Source organism: Labeo rohita, chromosome 19 (genome assembly GCF_022985175.1).
Source record: "Labeo rohita strain BAU-BD-2019 chromosome 19, IGBB_LRoh.1.0, whole genome shotgun sequence".
Classification (NCBI taxonomy): domain Eukaryota; kingdom Metazoa; phylum Chordata; class Actinopteri; order Cypriniformes; family Cyprinidae; genus Labeo; species Labeo rohita.
In genome coordinates, this window is record NC_066887.1 from 11,079,469 (window position 1) to 11,101,779 (window position 22,311).

The window sequence follows — 22,311 nt, forward strand, 5'->3', positions numbered from 1 at the left end:
GATTTTCCTAATGCATCAAGGTTTTCTCTGGAATTGATTCTGAGCTTAGTTTTTAACAGCACACGGCACTCTAATCTAGTTATTAACAGCATAATCAAATGCTCATGAAGAAGAGCGTTGATTTATCGTTGCAATGCAACAATTTATTGACGCAACTCTACTCCAACGGTCCCGGTGCAGTTTGTACCTGTGTGTCCTGGTCAAACTGCAGAATTGCATTTCTAAAAAAAACATTTGGAATTGTGAGATATAAACTTTTAATTTAGAGAAAATAAATTCAGAATTGGTAAATGTAAACAGAATTGCGAGATATAAATTCAGAATTGTTCAAACTTGCAATTCTGACTATTTTCTTAGAATTGAGATAAACTCACAAATGTGAGTAATAATGTAGGAACTGCGAGATATAAACTCACAATTTTTTTTTTCTCAGAACTGCACGTTTGTATCTCACAATTGCAAGAAATAAAATCATATCAAAAACATTTGAGAAGAATCGCGAGATATAAAGTCAGAATTGTGTGATATAAATTTGCAGTTGCGTCATATAAATTTAGAATTGTGTATATATAAACACAATTCTGACTTTTTTTTTTTCAGAACTGTGTTTGTATCTCGCAATTCTTACTTTTTTTCTCACAATTGCAAATTTATAGCTTTTTTTCTCAGAATTGTGAGACATAAACTTGCAGTTGCGTAAAATAAATTTAGAATTGCGAGATATAAAGTCACAATTCTGACTTTTTTTCTAAGAACTGCTTGTTTGTATCTTGCAATTTTGACTTTTCAGAATTTCAGAACTCGCAATTGTGAGTTTATAGCTTTTGTCTCCGAACTGTTAGATATTCGTATTGTCAGATATTGTTAGATATTTTATAATTGTTAGAAACTCGCAATTATGAGTTATAAAGTCAGAATTGCAGGATATAAACTCACAATTGCGAGAAATAAAGTCATCACGAAATTTTGAGAAGGATAGTTGGATATAGAGTGAGAATTGCAGGATATAAACACAACTGCGTGAAATAAATTAAGAATTGTGAGAAATAAGCTCAAAATTTTTTTTTTTTTTCTCAGAACTGCATGTTTATATCTCATAATTCTGACATTTTTTAACAATTGTGAGTTTATGGCTTTTTTCTCAGAATTGTGAGATATAAACTCGCAATTGGGTGAAATAAATTTAGAATTGGCGAGATATAAACCAACAATTCTGACTTTTTTTCTAAGAAGTGCATATTTGTATCTTACAATTCTGACTTTATTTCTCACAATTGCAAATTTATTGCTTTTCTCAGAATTGAGATATAAACTCACAATTGCACAAAATACATTTAGAATTGCGAGATATAAACACAATTCTGACAACTGCATGTCTGTATCTCGCAATTTTGAGTTTTTTCTCGCAATTTATAGCTTTGTTTCTCATAATTGTGAGATATAAACTCGCAATTGTGAGAAATAAAGTCAGAATATATCACACAATTTAAAAAAAACAAAAAAAACATCAGAATTAGATTTATTTTAGATTTATTTATTTTTTTTAATATTCAGTGGCAGAAACACGCTCCCACATGGGATACTGCCAAATCCTAAATATATACAGAGCCTTAAAGGTTCACACACTGTTGCACAACAAGAATCTCACACATTTTGCACGCTGTGATATATACACTACCACATTACCTCATTTTTTGTATAAATACATGCACATCTACCATAGTGAGCCCCATAAAAATTTTGCATTACAACTTTTTCTGAGAAAAATAAATACGCAATTAATAGCGGACAAGACACTGTCATAGCTTATTTTCCATCAGTACTGGACATATATCATAAAATAGGTTGGAAATATCTCAGCTGCAGCTGGAAAAAGTCATTCAGTAAGATGGGTGGGGTTGAGGTTAAATTAGGTTAGGTAGAAAAAATATAAAAACCACTGGGAAAAACACGACAATGGACGATGAAGGGTCTCACTCTAAACAAGAAACAAGCAGTTAATTCATGGAGCAAATCCTGCACTGACACATGGTTTACCCATGTGACTAAAAAGGAAACTTTTGGTATTTTTGGCTCTTCAGCATCTCTCAGGAAGTCAAGGGTGTAACTGTCATATACTGTACAGATGTTTGCTGCAATCAAAGAGTGTTCTAAGATATTAACCTTTGATTAACCTGCAGAGGATAGTGGTAAACCTGTGTGAATGAAGCATCCACAGTTAGTCAGAACGTTTAATACCCCACCCAACAAGCCAGGTACTTAAATGATCAGGGATAACTGCCTGGTGATGAGGGAACCAGACGTGACTTGTCATTTTAAGGCATGTTATGCAAAGAGAATAGCATATGAAATGTATAATAAAAGAAAAGAAACCATATGTAGACCAAGCCTGTCAAACCAAACCATCAAAAACCACGCCTGCATCAGGCCTAGACCTAGTGGCAGAAGGCTTGTAGTAGATTGTTGACATTTTTTTTTAAAACTTACATATGGTGCAAACCATGCCATTTATTTACCATTTAATATAAGATTCCATTAATGATATATATATATATATATATATATATATATATATATAGCTGGTAAAGGCTGGCATTTATTGTTAAATTTATTATTTATTGTTAAATCATTTTTTCAAATCATCTTGTCTAAGACAAAACAAATAACACCGGATGTGGAATGACTCACCAAGTGCTGTTTTCTGTATATCCGCTTTACTGTATAATTTATCAGCTGTTCCATCAAATAAATATGTCATATGGCCACATTATCAGTGCCTTACCCATAAAACATTTTACTTAAAGAAGCAGGACTCATATGCGCTATATGTTGTGCTGTGAATCATGGTTCTTGTGTGTCGCTAAGACCAAATTTGCCTATGGTAGAAGACCAGGTTGTCACTTGGTAAACAGCTGCATTCACACTTACAGCAACAAACAAAATAGTCAGCTTTTGTTTCTTCACACACATTTTTCTCTCTCTCGCTCTCTTGCAGCGCTGCACAAACTGAATGCAACAAGTTGTCAGATGTTATATGACCACTATATGCATCACACACTAAAGTTCATTTAGAGATGCATGTGCCTCTTAGATCCATACAAATTAGGGTTCAAAACTTTCAGGCTATATGATCATTCCAAACAAAAGTGCAAAAAAAAGTTTTAAAAATGTTCCAAAGGACAATTATTTATGATAATGCATGTTTTTATACATGTTTTTAAAAAGATAATTATGCCGATTTCTTTGCAAAAGTTATGTATATAAATTTAGCTAACATTAAGTTAACGTGAACTAAGACGGCACAATACTTCTACTGCATTTTTTAATCTAAGTTAATGTTAAATTTAACATTTACTAATGCATTATTAAAATAAAAACAAAAGTGTTTGTTAATGTGACTTAATGCACTAAAACAATGAATGGCTATTTTAATCAAATAACATTAACAAATACTGTAATAAATGTATTGCTCATTGTTTATTCATGTTAGTTAAAGGGGTCATCAGATGCAAACTTCATTTTTACATGTTGTTTGAACATTGTGTGTTGGCAGTGTATGTACAAATCTACCCTATAATGATAAAAATCCATGCAGTGGTTTTTAATTAATCTGTAAAAATAATATCCTGTCTGATGCCTGTTGGTGTGGCGTCACCCCCACAGAGGCCGCTCCTACGATAGTTGATTGACATGAGTGTTTTACCTCAGATCAGCTGTAACAGTCCGACCTCTGTTGTTTCGATGCTGGAGCAGGGATGTAAGTTAGACAAGAATATCTCAGATTGAGCGATTGAGGTGTTGTGTTGCTGGATGTAATAATGAACATAGTGGTCCTCATTTACTCCCGACATCTGAGCCGCTGAAGATGCAGTGGATTACGTTTGTTTGTAAAGGGAATGCGCCTCCCGATCTACATATATCCGTCTATGTTCGCGCAAATCATTCGTGATCCAGCTTCACTTACAGCAGAAGTGAGTATAAGGGGTTTTTATATATCTCTGCAATTACCTTTACTAATAATGTGCTAGTTAGCAAGTTTGGCAGCTAAAGTAAACAATCTCTCCGAGCAGCTCGTCACTCCACAGAGAGAAGAGAGGGGCGGGGCGAGCAGAGCTCATTTGCATTTAAAGGAACAATCCCTCAGAATGAGATGATTTTTGCAGAGCTCATTTTGACAAGGTAAAAAGGGTGTTGTTTTACACAACCACTGAGAATTTTTAACCAAAGTATATTATAGACTTTTCATTAAGACCCTAAAGAATCATATCAACTTGTGGAAAATGGGCATCCGATGACCCCTTTAATAAATTAACCAACATTAACTGATGGAACCTTATTGTAAAGTGTTACCAATATATCTTTTAAAAATATATATATAGATTTAAGTTTATTTATTTAGTTAGTTACACTGTAAAAAACAATTTGTTGAGTCAACTTAAAATAATTTGTAACCTGGCTGCCTTAAAAATTTTAAGTTCAGTCAACTCAAAAAACGTTTATTCAACTTGAAATGTTTAATTATACTAAGTGACAACTTAGATATTTGAGTTGAATCAACTTAAAATTTTAAGGCAGCTGGGTTACTTACCCATCTGTTAATTTTAGCAAACACAAATATCTAAGTTGGTACTTAGTACAACTTAACATTTCAAGTTGACTAAACTTATTTTAGTTGACTGAACTTAAAATTTTAAGGCAGCAGGGTAACAAATTATTATAAACTGACTCAACAAATTGTGTTTTTTTATTTTTTACAGTGTAGTAAGTTAGTGGAGACAGAGTTTGGATCTAGACCAGTGTTATTTCTATCAGGAAGAACAAAATGGATTTAAGTGCAAATTCAGATGATAGTTTATTTACAATAATCAGGACAAGCGAAGTCACGAAAGCAGATGGTCGCGGGTGCATTGGTGGCAGGCTTCCTTAGTAGCGCTAGGCTGCAATGGGTAGTTCAGCCCCAGCTGAAGCTAGTGAGCTTGTCAACGGTAATATACAAAATGACCAGAAGAGGCCGTTGAACCTATGAACTGTGATAATTTCAGTATCACTGACATACTATTATAGTTTTTATTATTATTTTAAATTGTATTTTAATTTAATATTTTCAGTTTTCTTTTTTATTTTTGTCTATACACTGAAAAAAAAAACAACTTAAAAAAAAATTTGTTTCAACTTAAAAAAGTAAGTGTTCATGCTGCCTTAAAATTTTAAGTTTACTCAACTCAAATATTCATATTTTAAGTAGTACAACTTAACATTTCATGTTGACTAAACTAAAAATTTTAAGTTATTATGCTTTTTCAACTCTAGTCAGTGTGTGGTGTGTATCGTTGGGCATAAAAAAGATCTACAAAGTTACAAATCTTAAAGTCCACTCCAAAAGGAGATATTTCTTTTTTTAAAAAATCCCTTTTCAAGAACTACAATGAACGTTTGTTTGTTTTCCACATGCAATGATGTCACAACGCGGTCCATTAGAATATCATTAAATTTAATCCTGCCCACGGAAATTTGAATTGTTGGAGGGAGGGTAGGGATGAGGTGGGGGATTAGCCAAACTTTAATGTTGCAGCGCGGAGAACCGCTTCAACGAGCTGCAGCATGGTGGGTATAAACAAAAGCATTGACTAGAGTGGCCACTTCAGAGTTGTAATGCGCCCCAGACGTGTGCAGTACAGGGGGTCGAAACACATGCCGATCTACTCTGGTTGCACGTAGGAGCCATAACGCGCTACAGTGTGTGGTAAGAGATTTATTCATCATACAGTGTTTTTTTAAAATGCATAAACTTACACTAGACTAGGCTAGGCTAATCAGTGATGATGTTCTTTGATAATGTTAGGCTGCTTTTAGCTGCTGGAGCTGGTTTTGGGCAATCAAACTAAGTATGTAAACTGAATACATTAGCACGATAATATCATGTATTGGCAATCGTGCAAGGCTGATGATAGGATCCAACACTACTGTAGCGTATTATTTACTCACCCTCCATGCATCCTATGTGTATATGACTTCCTTCTGTCAGATGAATGCAATCAGAGTTATTTTAAAATTTATCCTGGCATTACCAAGCTTTATTGACCCCCCTCCAGGGGGGTTAATAAAAGCCTCCTGTTGCGAATCGATGCATTTTTGTAAGAAAAATATCCATATTTAAAACGTAAGAATCACTTTAATCTAGCTTGCGCTAACAGTTGTACACGGAACTTGCTTCTTTGACAAGGGGCGTGGCAGTACTGAAATACGGTCTAAGCTGTTCGCCAATCGCAATGCAGTGGGATAGCTAACCAATCACAACACATTTTGTTTTTTCGGAAGGCGGGCCTTCATTAAACCCAGAACTAATCAAGCCTTATGTGTCAGGCTGGGAGAAATGTTTTGTAATAATGTAAATTATGTTAAAAATAATGCATTTTTTTAACCACCAAGCATGAAAGCATGTTCTAGTACACCCCTAAAACAAAATCAAGACTTTGTAAAAGAGCATAATAGGACCCCTTTAAGGCAGCATAAACACTTAGTTTTTTAAGTTGAAACAACTTTTTTTTTTTACACTGTAACATTTTTATTTCAATTTTAGTTATTTTTGTATGTCAAGTTAATATAGAAGAAAATGAGAAATATTGCCTCAGTAACTTTTTTTGTTTTTATTTATTTCATTTTCTGTGGTTTCAGAAGCTCATTCATATATAATTTTTTATGATATCATATATCTTTTTTTCTGGTCACTACGTAACTCCCATACGTCCATTTTAATGGAACTTTAATTTTAAAATGTGAAAGAAGTACATGTTTAAACAGTATCAAGCGTCATTTTGACAGAAAACGAGACCAGTAAACAACCTGTGTTCAAAAGAATTTTCCAAAACACTTCTTCGTAATTGAACTCCAGTCAATAGTATCTGTGGCATGTTGTCGAGTACCACAGAAAATCTTTTAATGTTTTTTTCTGGGTGTGCCAAGTCATGCTGTTAAGTTAAACTTCCTTCCTGGTACTGTAAGTTACCATGATTTAAAATAAAACATTTCACAGATAAGACTATAGTAAATGATTACACCAAATCTCAGGCTTGCTCATATAATGCATATAGTTATGATTATGATAATTATGTGTATTTGCGGCACAATTGCCCCACAGAGTTCAGTTGTCTCTTCACTTGCAGTTCAGTCTCCATGACAACCATCATTCGAGGGATCTGTGCTTTGGACAGATCTGGGTCTCTGTGGATCTGTGAATGATAAACCAAAACCTCATTCCTCAGCTGAAAATTTGATCATGTGCTATAAACTCATCAGTGCATTATGCAAATCCCTCCATAATAAAAGAGATCACTCAAGGGGCCTGAGATAATACTCATAACTCCCTCTTGTGGCAAAACAAACACATTTATAAGTCATCAGTAAGTAATTGTGAGGATCACTGCAGGCCATAAAGTAATCATACGCCTCACTTTGAAGTTATGATTATGAAGTGCTAGCATATGTTCACATTTATATCTAGCAAATCTAGATACACTGGTAAATCTTTCTAAAAGTTTACCAGTGCCTATAAACAATTCTGTAGTTTTAAAAAACCTCTATTTAAAAAGACGAGCAATTGCGGCATAATTATAGCGTAACTGAACAGAAATTACGCCTCTTATTGACAGTTCTGTCTCCATGACAACCATTGTGTAATTTGTCTATGCCCTTGATACGTTGCTTTTGCTAGCTAATAAAAGCATGCTCCGTTTGAACTGCCATTCTATAAACTCTAAATAATGGTTACGGTAAGTGTTCGGGTTATGAAATAACACTAATTAGACTGTGTGTTACAATACCTAATTGTACATGATTACTTTATTGTTGTCATGGTGAAGCATAGGAAATGAAACTACCTAATTGCGTGGAGTTATTTGCGCTTCAATTATATATGTTGCTCTAACATTTTTAATTGCCGAGTAGATCCATGTTTCCAGTCTTTCACAATCAAATACTTTTATCCAGAGAAATAAAGTGCAGAATATTCCATAGAATAAGTGCATGTATTTGAAATACATATATGTTTATCCACCTTATTTTTCCCGTAAGAGCGGACGCGGCCATTTTTTAAACAAAAAATGTACAAAACAGCTCGTTTTGCTGCTTAATATTGCAAACTGGTGTGTTACCATATTATTCTAATGTTTTATCTTCATTATAAACACACTAGTTTCTAGTGCAAACAGTTTTACCGTTTTCTGCACATTGTAACCGGAAGTCTCATCCTTAGGCTTACTTCCTCATTGAAGAATAAGGTGAATAAATTGTAAATAATGTAATGCCATTGCGTGGATAATATAAAATTAGGTAATCCATAAAAAGTAACTGTAATCTGATTGAAACAGACCTTCCTGTGCACATCAGAAATGCTGAGGACTCCCTTCTCAGGTTTGATTCCAGTATAATGCATAAATGCAAAAAAGATTAATAGGCAATATGTCTAACAATAAATATTAATTTAATTTAAAAGTCTACTTCCAAAACAAAGATTCACATATAATGTACTCACCCCCTTGTCATCCAACATGTTCATGTCTTTCTTTCTTCAGTCGTGAAGAAATTATGTTTTTTGAGGAAAACATTTTAGGATTTTTCTCCATATAATGGACTGCTATGGTGCCCTGAGTTTGAACTTCCAAAATGCGGCTTCAAACGATCCCGGCCGAGGAAGAAGGGTCTTACCTAGTGAAACGATCGGTTATTTTCATTAAAAAAATACAATTTAAATACTTTTTAATCTCAAACGCTCATCTTGCCTTTCTCTCCCTGAACTCTGGTTCAAGACAGTTAGGGTATGTCGAAAAACTCCAATTGTATTTTCTTCCTCAACTTCAAAAATCCTTTCAAAATCATCCTACATCGCTGCAGAAGTACCGACCCAGTCTTTGCAAAGTGAACATGCAAAGAAGATCAAACACCCTTAAAGGGGTCATCGGATGCCCGTTTTCCACAAGTTTATATGATTCTTTAGGGTCTTAATGAAAAGTCTATAATATACTTTGGTGAAAAAATCTCAATGTTTGTGTAAAACAACACCCTTTTTACCTTGCCAAAATCAGCTCTGCAATAATCATCCCATTCTGGTCGAGGCTGCTTTAAATGCAAATGAGCTCTGCTCGCCCCGCCCCTCTCTTCTCTCTGTGGATTGATGAGCCTGTTTACATTAGCCGCATTTAGGCAATCGCAAAGATTCATAAAAAAACCCTTTTACTCACTTCTGCTGTAAGTGAAGCTGGATCACGAATGATTCGCACGAACATAGATGGATATATGTAACGTTAGACCGGGAGGCGCGTTCCATTCACAAACAAACGTAATCCACTGCATCTTCAGCGGCTCAGATGTTGGTAGTAAATGACAACCACTATGTTCATTATTATATCCAGCAACACAACACCTCAATTGCTCAATTCTTGTCTAACTTACATCCCTGCTCCGGCATCAAAATATGGAGGTCTGACTGTTACAGCTGATCTTAGGTAAGACACTCAAGTCAATCAACTATCGTGGGAGCGGCCTCTGTGGGTGTGACGCCGCACCGACAGGCATCTGAGAATGGCGTGATTTGAAAAAGGGGATATTATTTTTACCGATTAATTAAAAACCACTGCATGGATTTTTATCATCATAGGGTAGATTTGTACATACACTGCCAACACACATTAATGTTCAAACAACATGTAACAGTGAACTTAGCATCAGATGACCCCTTTAACAAAAAAGGTAAAACAGCGATATAGGACGATTTCGAAGGAAGAACATGAGATGGGAGTTTTTCAACATACCCTAACTGTCATGAACCGGAACAAAAACAGTCCAGACAGAGCAAGACAAGACGAGCATTTGGCATTAAAAAGTATATAAATTGTATTCTTTTTATTAAAATAACCGATTGTTAAGACCCTTCTTTCTTGGCTGGGATCGTTTGAAGCTGCATTTAAACTGCATTTTGGAAAGGTCAAAATCAGGGCACCACATCAGTCCATTATATAGAGAGAAAAATGCTGAAATGTTTTCCTCAAAAACATAATTTCTTTACGACAGAAGAAAGAAAAACGTGAACATCTTGGATGACAAGGGAGTAAGTAAATTATTTGTAAATTGTTGTTCTGGAAGTGGACTTCTCCTTTGACGTGTGTCCACCTATGCGCTTTTAGCCATCTGAAAAAAATGCCCGGCGCTTTTCTGAAAACAGCGAGCTGGTGGCGCTTGAGAGCGTTTTTTCCAGCTGAGACGCTCTGATTGCTATGATCCACGACAGTAACATATTACTAGTATCTCATTTTGAAGAATATCATTGAATATAAAATGTAGGTAACCAGCAATAGTAACTTATCCATTGTTGTTCTGTTGTACAAGTGGGATGGTTAGTGGTTAAAGGAGAAGTTCACTTCCAGAACAAAAATTTAGAGATAATTTGCTTACCCCTTTGTCATCCAAGATGTTCATGTCTGTCTTTCTTAAGTCGTAAAGAAATTATGTTTCTTAAGGAAAACATTTCAGGATTTCTCTCCATATAGTGGACTTTAATGGTGTCCCCAAGTTAAATGCAGCTTCAGATGACTCTAAACGATCCCAGCTGAGGAAGAAGGGTCTTATCTAGCGAAACAATCGGTCATTTATGAAACAAATTGACAATTTCTGTACTTTTTAACCTCAAATGCTCGTCTTGTCTCGTCTCTGCGATGCGCATGCGTACTCTGTGTAATCCGGGTTAGGGTAGGTCGGAAAAAACTCCCATCTCGTTTTCTTCTTCAAAGTCAAAATCGTACTACATAGCTGTTTTATATATATATATATATTTTTTTTTTTTGTAAAGGACATTTGATCTTTGCATGTTCACTTTGTAAACACTGGGTCGGTACTTTTGCAGCGAAGTTGGGGAAGAAAACAAGATGGGAGTTTTTTGACATACCCTAACTGTATTGACCCGTAAATAGTTCATGCAGGCCTAGACGAGCATTCGAGGTTAAAAAGTATATAAATTGTCAATTTGTTTCAAAACTTACTGATTATTTTGTTAGATATAAGACCCTTCTTCCTCGACTGGGATCGTTTAGAACCATTTGAAGCTGCATTTAAACTACATTTTGGAAGTTCAAACTTGGGGGCACCATTGAAGTCCATTATATGGAGAACATTTCTGAAATGTTTTCCCCAAGAAACACAATTTCTTATCACCGGAAGAAAGAAAGACATGAACATCTTGGATGACAATAGGGTGAGCTGATTATCTGTACATTTTTGTTCTGGAAGTGAACTTCTCCTTTAATTTCATTGTTAGTTTCCGGTCCTCCATTGATTGGACAGCTGGGTAAAAAGTGACAGCGAGGAGCGCTGCGAGTTGTACAGTTACCAAAAAAAAAAAAAAAAAAAGACAGGGCAAACTTGTGAATTATTATTTGTGAATTATAATTCAGTGTCATCAGTTTGCCAAAAAGAACACAGAACTATGGTGGTAAATTAAGTGGTAAATTTGAAAATACTAACATTTTCATGAATGAGGCCCACAGTGTGTATTGTGTGGTTTTATATAAAAATATGAATTTATCTGAAACATACAATAACATTTCATTAAGAAAAACCTTAACATTCTAAAATGAATTTGTTGAATTAGTAATTATTCTTCTCACATATAGCAATAAAAAATGGACAAGTGACTCCAAACAGGTTTATTTAATGGAAACCAGTCAGCATCATGTCATTTCAGTGTATCTCTAAAGCAGTCCAAACCACTTTTCTCAAAAATCACAAGTGTTACATATAAACATGTACATTAAGCCAGCGGTTGTTATGAACTGCAAAAATGCCACGTCATGTTAGCAGCCACTTCTATCACAATGTAAATAGACCATCTTTAAGCAAAAATAATCTGTGGAGCTCCTTTACAACATGATTAAAATGTTTAAAAATGTAAAGTTCCAGTCTGAGAAATGTTAAAAATGTTATCAAGGTTCTTTCAATCTAAACATCACATCTAGTTTTAATGAGCAAACTTCTACATTTCCGTAAAATGCATTTAAATTCTGAACATTATAAGAAATGGGAATGATCATTTCATACTATCCTCTTATCATGCAAGCAGCCGGATGCTCTCAGATCCCAGTGATTGTTGTTCTACATAATTAGTGCTTTATCAGTTTGCATTTAGAGGCATTTTCTCATGGAGAGATCGACAGATTATAAACTGTAACAATGAGAAACTATGCTATCAAAGTGCAAACAAAATAAATAGATCAAAGCAGTTTACTTTTACCAACTTGTGCACTATCTGCAGTGACATTCCCTCTGGTGTCACGTGATCCTTTTGTATGAAACACACATAGTAGCTGAAAGTAATCACAAATATGCCCCTTATAAAACAGCATTATGTAATGCAGCTTCTGCGTTTGAAACAAATCTGTGGCGCGAGGCATTAACAGCAACTCGGGTAACCCAATTTTCCAGAATATTTCCATTGCAAAAACTCCTTTTAGGGTATTTGGGTTAAGATTGATCCCGTCACTGAAACCAAAATTAATATTAGGTTCAAAATTATAGAAATAAATATAATAACCCAAAGCACATTTGGTCGTCAAATACATCATTACATCATTTTAAATACTGCTTGAAAAAAGGGAACTTTGTCAAATTGCAATTTGTACCGTCACAATAACAAACGATTCAGTTTGGCAAAGTGAATTGGAATGAGAACTACAAGACCTCGCAATGTTCATATTGCTTGGAGAACATGGACCATAAAGTGCATCATTTGTGAATTGAAAACAGCCTGACATCTAGTGGTTAACTAGCAGAAGTGCAGTAAACCCTCAACCAGTTTTGCCAAAACAATGACACATGGAGTGGAGCGGTGAGGGACAGGGTGACGGGTTACACTATCAGGCTCAGCTCTAACCTCCCAAAGGAGTATTCAGACTGTACTCATGCAGAGCAGTAGTGTTTTCTCCACAATCCACATACTGGTACATCTCCTGAGACACCTGCTCAGCATGGCCAAAGTACACAGTAGTGACGGTTATCCTGCAAACCAACAAGCCAAGTTAGTACAAGTAAACCAAGCACATTAAAGGGTTAGTTTACTCAAAAATTAAAATTCTGTCATTAATTACTCACCCTCATGTCGTTTCAAACCAGTAAGACCTTTGTTTATCTTCAGAACACAAATTAAGATTTTTTTATCAAATCAGAGCATTCTGACCCTGCTTAGACAGCAACACAACTAATTGTTCATAAAACACATTGCTTCATAAAATTAAAGTCCCCCTGTAGTGAAAATGTAAGATTTTTATGTTGTTTATTTGTCTATGTGGTGTTTTTAATATGCTTTTAGGCAAACCATGTGCCAGTCCATTAATCAACACCATTGCTGAGTATTTTCTCCTTAAAACTGTAGTTTCCCAAAGGCTGTCCCAGAAATGCGGTTTGAAACAGCCCTTATTTTGCTACGTCACAAACTTAAGTAACCAATCACATCAAAGAATAAATTACCAAATATTAAATAAAGCATTTAATAGCACATATGGAGCTATAAATAGAGCACAACTGCTAGGCGCTAACTGCTAACTTGAAAAATAACCCACTGCAACTGTGTAAAAGTAACCTGGAGTCAGAGTAAGTAACTTTAACAAATGTTACAGTATCTACTGTAGTTGTCCGCTAGTAAAAACATAGTTTTATCAGTCATTATCCGTGTTTCGCCATTATATCGCGTTTACTACAGTTCAGTTAGTGGATCAGGGGGTTCGCCTGGTGTGACTGCATGGGGCCGGGGCTAATTTGCATATTCATAGATCCGTGTATAGTAAATGAGGCAAGGGGGGGTTACATTCAAGCTGTTTTAAGACATGAGAAAATTATTTTCACAAGAAAAAACATTTAAATATGTCATTTTGATGATAAAAGATCAGTTTTAAGGAATACAAATTTTGGCTACAGGGGGACCTTGAGGTTGAACCACAGATGTCACATTTTTACTACCTTTCTGGGCCTTGAATATGGTAGTTGCGTCCCTGTCTACGCAGGGTCAGAAATCTCTCGGATTTCATCAAAAATATCTTAATTTGTGTTCCAGAGATGAACAAAGGTCTTACGGTTTTGGAACCAGATGAGGGTGAATAATTAATGACAGAATTTTGGGGGTAAACTATCCCTTTAAAGTATAACATATGTGTTTTGCACAATACTTACTGCATCATAACCACAATGTTGTGCACTTTGATGCTCTGCAGGGTACAGTAGTCACTGAAAAACAGAGTAAATATGTCAGAAAAAAATGCTTATTTATTACGCCTCATGTATGAACAGTGTGAAAACTTACTACATATAGCTCATTTCATCTGCAATAGTGGTGGGCACCATGTAGTCAATCTGACAAAAAATAAAAATAAAAAAAATTATTACAAAAGTAATGATTAATGTTTATATATATGCTATTTAAACTGCTAGTTCAAGTAAAGCTCTACCTGCTTCATATCCAGAGGGCCAATAGTGGTTATGTTGCTAATGCGGGTTTTTCCAATCACAGTCTTGGAAAACTGCACCTGGGCTGTGATGTTGGCCACGTCCACCGAGTAATAGTTGTTGTTTGTAATATTCAATGAGTTCTTTAAAAGAAAGAAAGACAAACAGAATAAACAAGCTGAATTATCAAAGCTAGATAAAGCAAGAGACACAGAATGTCTAAAAAAAAATAGAACAGAAAAGAATATTTAAAAGAAAATAGAAATAGAATATTTAACAGAAAATACAATATAATAAAATCATGAATAGAGAATCATGAATAGAATCTCTTTTAATTTGATTGAATCTTTAACTGAGAACTGAATAGACCAGAATATTCAACAGAGAATCAAATAGATGACCAGATGTTTTTCCAAATCATCCCATTTTCAAATAAATGTTTATTTGCTGACAAAGATGTCAATAAATTTTCACATCGTTTTTGACATTCAAAACTACCATTCAAAATTATCCTCTCCTTTTCAGTGGTGAAAAAATGTTGCTGATGAAAAGCATTTGTCAATTAAATGAAGTTCCATATTTCAGGCAAGTGGAGTTGACATATTCCTAATAAAACCACAGTGTGTATGATGGGCACAGACTCTGATTTTTTTTTTTTTTTGTTTAGCTTCATGCTATGAATCCATCCAGTCTGAGGATATCAAATATCTTTGATATTTTGAGCCGATTTTAGAACACATATTGTTTTGATTTGACACGCATCTGGTTTCACCTGAGGCGCATGTTTCTGCTTGAGCTTCTTGTGTTCGTAACAACCTGAAAGTCTGTTAGTGTGTGATCCTCACTTGTTTTTTAGTGTATGATGCCAATATTTTTTTATATCCAACCATTTAAAAATTTTAAAAGGCAAAGATATGATGCCTAGTGTTTAAAAATCTGTTCAGTATAGTGCAGGGGTGCTCAGCCCTGTTCCTGGAGATTGACACTCCTGCAGAGTTCAGCTCCAACCCTGATCAAACACACCTGAACCAACTAATTAGGATCTGAAGAAGCGCTTGATAATTACAGACAGGTGTGTGTGATCAGGGTTGGAAGTAAACTCTGCAGGAAGGTCGATCTCCAGGAACAGGATTGGGCACCCCTGGTATAGTGTATTCCAGCCTTAAAGGAGAAGTTCACTTCCAGAACAAAAATGTACAGATAATTTACTCACCACCTTGTCATCCAAGATGTCTTCCTTTCTTCAGTCGTAAAGAAATTATGTTTCATGAGGAAAACATTTAAGGAAAGTTCTCTATGTAATGGACTTCTATGGTGCCCATGGGTTTGAACTTCCAAAATGCAGTTTAAATGCTGCTTCAAAGGGCTCTAAATGATCCCAGCCAAAGAAGACGGGTATTGTCTAGTGAAACAATTGGTTATTCTCTAAAAAAAAAATTTACACAGGATTACCCGGATTACACAGAGTACGCATGCACATCGCAGAGCTAGACAAGATGAGCATTTGAGGTTAAAAGGTATATAAATTGTAGTTTTTTTTTAGAAAACAACTGATTGTTTTGCTAGATAAGACCATTCTTTCTCAGCTGGGATCATTTAGAGCCCTTTGAAGCTGCATTGAAACTGCATTTTGGAAGTTCAAACTCACGGGCACCATAGAAGTCCACTATATAGAGAACATTTCAGAAATGTTTTCCTCAAAAAACTTGTTTTCCTCTTTATGACTGAAGAAAGAAAGACATGAACATCTTGGATAACAAAAGGGTGAGTAAATTATCTGTAAATTTTTGTTCTGGAAGTGAACTTGTCCTTTAAATGACGTCTTCTTAATTGAGATCTCTTAAATTTCCTTCTAAAGCAGATACACTATAACACTTTTAAAAACATTACTTGTGTTCAGTGATAATTGCTCTGCAGGAACTTACAGTGACATTGAGATACACAATGCGTTTGCTCTTGTCATAGGACACGTAGACCGACTTCACTCCCACATAGTCGACATCAATGGAACGTGGGAACAGGAAGAACACAGCCAGGCTGGAAAGCAGCAGACACACGATGACCGAAGCGGTCACGTACAGTTTGCTGTGAGACATAAATAACACAGATTTAGTCACAGAGCTCAATCATTATTCTAGAACATAAAACAAACATAAGATGTTTAATAATGAACTAATTTAACAAAATACAATAGGATAAAAATCTTTCAAGGTTTCTTACGTTCTTCTTGGTCTCAGCCTCTGGTCGCTGTATGGGATCAGGGCCACCAGCTGATTTTCTTGGCCTGCATAAACATGTCACATGGTGTACATTTTCAGTGGGAGATGACATTTGGGCTACTTTTAAAATATGTCAATTAACAGGAACGCTCTAGACGAAGTGTTCTAAACTGAGTTTAGGAATGTACCTCGCGGGATCCTTCCAGTGCCTTGGCATGTGGGGCAGGTGACGCTGTCTCGGCCAGTGAACTCCACGTAAGGGAACTGAGACACGTCTCCCCCGTTCTTATTGTCATCACTCTGCATGGCACTGTACCCGGGCGATGAGGTCAGGCTGTCCTTACACTCATCATGACAAGTATGCTTCGGCAGGTGGGAAATAGCCTTCCCCATTTTTTACACCTGGTGATGAGAGCAAAGATGGGAGAAAAATGCTAATTATGGTATAAAACCAAATACTCTTCATATTTAATACCACCAAAACAATTCAGAACAGAATATTTAATAAATAATAGAACTGAATCTTTTGTTGGGAATCATATAAAATAGAATCTTTAACAAAGCATGCAATAAAATGAAACAGTAAACAGTCAGAATCTTTAGAATCAAATAAACCTATTTGAGAATCAAACACAACATACACTTTTACAAAGATGTGAACAGAATGAAACAGAACGTCCACTCAGTAATGAAACATACCAGAATCTTCTCTGATACAAAACAGAATCTTTCATTAAGAACGAAACAGAGTATTTAATAGAGAATCAAATAGAATGGAATCTTGAAGAGAGAATCCGAATAGAAAATCTAAAGAAACAAATAAAGCAGAATCTTTAACACAGAATCAAATATAACCGAATCTTGAATAGAGAAACGAACAGAACAGTCTTTAACACAGAATTAAATACACTAGAATATCTTGGATAATCAAACGCAGAGAACAAACAAATAAACAGAACAGAGAAATAAATCGAATCTTAAATCTTAAATTGAGAACCCAAAAGAGAATATTTAAAAGAGAATCGATTAGAACAGAATCTTTAGCAGAGAATCAAATACATCAGAATCCTTAGAAGAGAATCGAATACAACAGGACTTTAACGGAGAACTGGATAGAACAAGTATTCGAACAGAGTAAAATCTTTTATATATCAAAAATATTATATAAAATACATATCTTTAATTCGTAGAGAATAAAATCTAAGATAAATACTGAGGAGATACTAAGTCACGATCACAGCTGAGATTCCGTAGGGGAAAAAAAAGGAAGTGAAACTAGCAACTCTTCATACCATTACACGGATTACTGTATCTTCTAGATTACATGGCTGAGACAGTCATGAGTGGAAGGGGAAATAAAAATGACAGAAGGCCATCTGTAGGCCTGGACACATGAGTTCGTAGGCGAGCACTGCTATTCGCTAATGACCGGTTGGCTAAAAACAAAGCTAAGGTACAGACGTAGCGGGTTAGTTTGCTCGGAAACAGTTGATAAATGCAATGCCTGCGATCAAAATGAATTTGCCTCTTACCAAATATTAATACTTATGTAAACTAATGCTGTTCTTACCTGAATGGATCAATATTAGGGAGCGCTTCTGTGGTCATGCAGTTGTCGTTTATCTTTTGCAATGACATGCGCAGTGCGTCGTCTCTCTGAAGACTGAACACTAATACTACAGCCAAAGCTTAAGATCATGAATATTAATTATTAATACGCCACCAGGCTGTAACCCACATATCAACGTTTGTCTGCCAGCAAGGCGCACTGGACGAACGACGAATAACGTATTTAGAATTAATGCGCAAATTCTTCTTACTAGACGAACAGGATTGTGATAATACTAATCATGCAAAAAGAAAAGCGATTAAACAACAGTGCGGTTTATTTCTAACAGCTAAATGTTTGACTCTCCCCTTTAAAACTGAGTAAAATTATTAACATTTAATGTAAAACAAATATATGCAAATAATTGCTGTGTAAATTAATTAACAAAACTATAACAACGTAAATGCACTTGTATGATATGTAGACATTAGGACATGCCTAAATGCAGAACTCGTGTGTCTGTGTGTGTGTACTTGTTTTTGGTCCCCACAAGGATAGTAAAACCTGAAATTTTTGACACAGTGTTAAAAAATTATTAAAAATAGTAAATGATGTTTATCTGAAAGTGTAACGATGCAAACATGTTTTCTGTGAGGGCTAGGTTTAGGGTTAGGGTTGGGTTAGGGGATAGACAATATCGTTTGGTCAGTATAAAATCTATAGAAGTCTATGGAAAAGTCCCCACAATTCACAAAAACAAGCGTGTGTGTGTGTGTCCACTACAGTGCCCTTGGCCTAAATAAGTTTGTAGTCCCCTAATGTATGGCAAAACAGCATACATGGGATGGGCACATGTTCATACACATGTTCTAATACCTTTACATTACAATTTTCAAACACTTAAAATAAGAGTTCACTTAAACGTAGGTAACTTAGCATGTAGGTAACGTTTTATATGTACATTAACATTAAGATATCTTTTACCAATAAGAATATTAAACAAAATATTGTTAGGATTGCCAAAGAATGCTAAAAATGAAATTGAAAATAGAACACCTTTAATAAGTTAAAATGTATATTTATAAACCGTATATTTATTTATTTGGACATATTAATCGAATTTTATTTATTTATTTATTATTGGTAAATTACTTTGCAGACACTTTAGTGACCTAGGTGTTTAGTATTTTTTTTTTAGTTTTATGTTTGGATATATACATTAACATACTGAATTATAAGAATTAGATAATAACAAAATTTTAGTCTGGTGCCAGTTGCATAAAAGTGAGTAATCTATTTTTATTTTTATGTTTTATTCGAGACTTGTCATAAATTTGTTAAGTCAGTTACATAAATAGGTAGATCGGTCTAATTTGATTTTGAAAAGTACGACTGATTACCACTTGGTTAACTACTAGATGGTCAAACTAAGACACTGTCTTAACATAGTGGCTATGTTTATGCAACTAGCCCCAGCTCTGTAAATTCTGAACAAGAACACTCCCTGCAGTGGCTTTACAAATAGTTTTTTTTTCTGGCACTATTATGGCAAGCTGTTGTAGCTTAAAATATTTCTAGCATTACTTGTCGGAATTGCATTTTTACTAAGAATTAAATTAGAGAGCTCTATAACTGGAATTCATACTGCTAAAATTTGAATTTGAGAGCTCTCTAATTGAAATTCTTACTATTAATAAAATTAATTGTAGAGCTCCCTAATTGTAATTCTTACTAGCAGGGCCGGTTCTAGGGTGAGTGGATAGCCGAGGTTTAGCCTAGAGACATGGATATATGTTTTAGAATACACTGGATACACTTAAAAAATATATCTGTTTAAATTATACTTTGGCTAAGTGCTTTCATTTATTTATTTATTTTCAAAAGTGCAAGTATAATTAAACCTGCAGGGCTCAATACACTTATTTTTTAGCTCTTGTAAATGCATTTACACTGCACATATTGCATAAATAATGTTGTGAGATTGACGTTTTAAATATTAAATGGGATATAGAAATATGAAAAGATAAAAGGTGGCAGCAAGCCACTGTCTTAATGAGTCGTTGAGTCATTTATTCAATAAATTCAAAATGGGGGAAGAAACAAAAAAACTGTTTTTATTAATGGATCAGTGAATCATTGACTCACCTAATGCATTCAAAAATGCAGTTTCATTTAGTAAGGAAACACTGCTGTGTGTTGATAGAGATTCCCAAAATGGCTTTGTTTGATACCATTTTTATTAGTGAAACAGAGCAAAGACCAAGCTTAATAAAACGCCCTGAGAACACTTTATAGTTCAGTTAGTAAAAGTATTACAATACCAGGAAGGAAGATCAGTTTGTTGATGTTTGACTGCCATTCTTGCTCTGTCTGCACAGCGTATGTGAACGCACTGATGACGTATCCTCTCTGCGTAAACAGGGTGCGCAGAGGTATGCAAATACATATTTGACAGGCAGGTAGGAAAGCCAATCAAAACACTCAAACCGAGCGTTTTGATTGGACGAACATTTTTTGGTCCTACGCCTTCCACAGAATATAGAAATACATAGAAATACATTTAGACCACTTAATGATTGCTATCAGGATGTGAAGAGACTTTCAACCAGCATAACAAAAAATATTTCTAAAGACAATCACCTATTGCACCTTTAAACATCGCTGATTAGCTATATTGTTCACGCGCTCAACAGATATGACTGTGATTGGCTACAATGATTAGCGCTTCACGCTTCTCACTGAGCGCTCACACAGGAGCACAACGGGAAAATTTAAAAGCCTGTCAGCGGATCACTAATACATCTACACATAGACGGATCCGCTGATCATTGTGCGCTGATCATTGTAGCCAATCACAGTCATAGTTGTTGAGAGCTTGAACAATATAGCCAATCAGTGACATTTAAGAATCGGCTCAACAGCACTCAAATGTGAGCAGGAAATCAGTAATCAGGACTAAAATTTCAGTACTGACGACCAAAGTCAGTACTTTTGACAACACAACTAGTAAGAATCAAATTTGAGCTGTTTAATTGAAATTCTTACTACTCATAGTTGAACTAGAGAGCTCTCTGTTCATTGTCACTAGTAAATATTGAATTAGAGAGCTCTTTAAAGGAGAACTCCACTTCCAGAACAACAATTTACAAATTATTTACTCACCCCTTGTCATCCAAGATGTTCATGTCTTTCTGTCTTCAGTCATGAAGAAATTATGGTTTTTGAGGAAAGCATTTCAGGATTTTTTTCCATTGGTGCCTCGATTTTGAACTTCGAAAATGTAGTTTAAATGCAGCTTCAAAGGGCTCTAAACGATCCCAGCCGAGGAAGAAGGGTCTTCTCGGTCATTTTTTTGGAAAATAAAAATTTGTATACTTTTTAAGCACAAAAGCTTGTGTAGCACAGGCTCTGGGGTGCGCGTCCACGACACTACGAATCAAGTTCATCATCTGTGTACTGCAGCTCAAAAAGATAACGTTAGAGTATGGCGAAAAACACCACCTCATTTTCTCCAACAACTTCAGAATCGTCTGACATCGTTGTACTTTTTTGTTTGTAAACAGCGTTTGACTTACTTGCACTTAATTAGTCTTTGCGTGTTCGCTTTTAAACACTGGGTCTGTAGTTCCGCCTACATTCCACGTGACCTTTCGACATGATTCAATAGTACGTAGTGTTATGGACGCGCATCCCATAACCTGTGCTACACGAGCTTTTGTGCTTAAAAAGTAAACAAATTTTTATTTTCAGAAAAAAATGACTGATCATTTCGCTAGATAAGTCGCTTCTTCCTCAGCTGGGATCGTTTCGAGCCCTTGAAGTCCATTATATTAGAGAAAAATCCTGAAATGCTTTCCTCAAAAACTGTAATTTCTTCACGACTGAAGAAAGACATGAACATCTTGGATGATAAGGGGGGCGAGTAAATTTTTTGTAAATTGTTGTTCTGAAAGTGGAGTTCTCCTTTAATAGGCATTGTTACTAGCAAAAACTAAATTGTTATGGGATTATTTTTGTGCCAATAAGAATGAACGTAACTTTGTAAAACTGGACGTAACTTTC

General features: G+C 35.2%; 1 protein-coding gene across 1 annotated transcript; it reads right to left on the bottom strand.

Moving 5' to 3' along the window:
- Positions 1-11,678: 11,678 nt before the first annotated feature.
- Positions 11,679-18,429, bottom strand: tmem106bb (transmembrane protein 106Bb). The gene is made up of 8 exons (XM_051137538.1): positions 18,271-18,429; positions 16,889-17,102; positions 16,702-16,765; positions 16,407-16,566; positions 14,484-14,624; positions 14,339-14,388; positions 14,209-14,262; positions 11,679-13,041 (listed from the first exon to the last, which is right to left on the bottom strand). The coding sequence occupies exons 2-8, from the start codon at positions 17,091-17,093 to the stop codon at positions 12,912-12,914; spliced, it is 804 nt and encodes a 267-aa protein (XP_050993495.1). The 5' UTR covers positions 17,094-17,102; positions 18,271-18,429; the 3' UTR covers positions 11,679-12,911.
- Between the last annotated feature and the right edge of the window lie 3,882 nt (positions 18,430-22,311).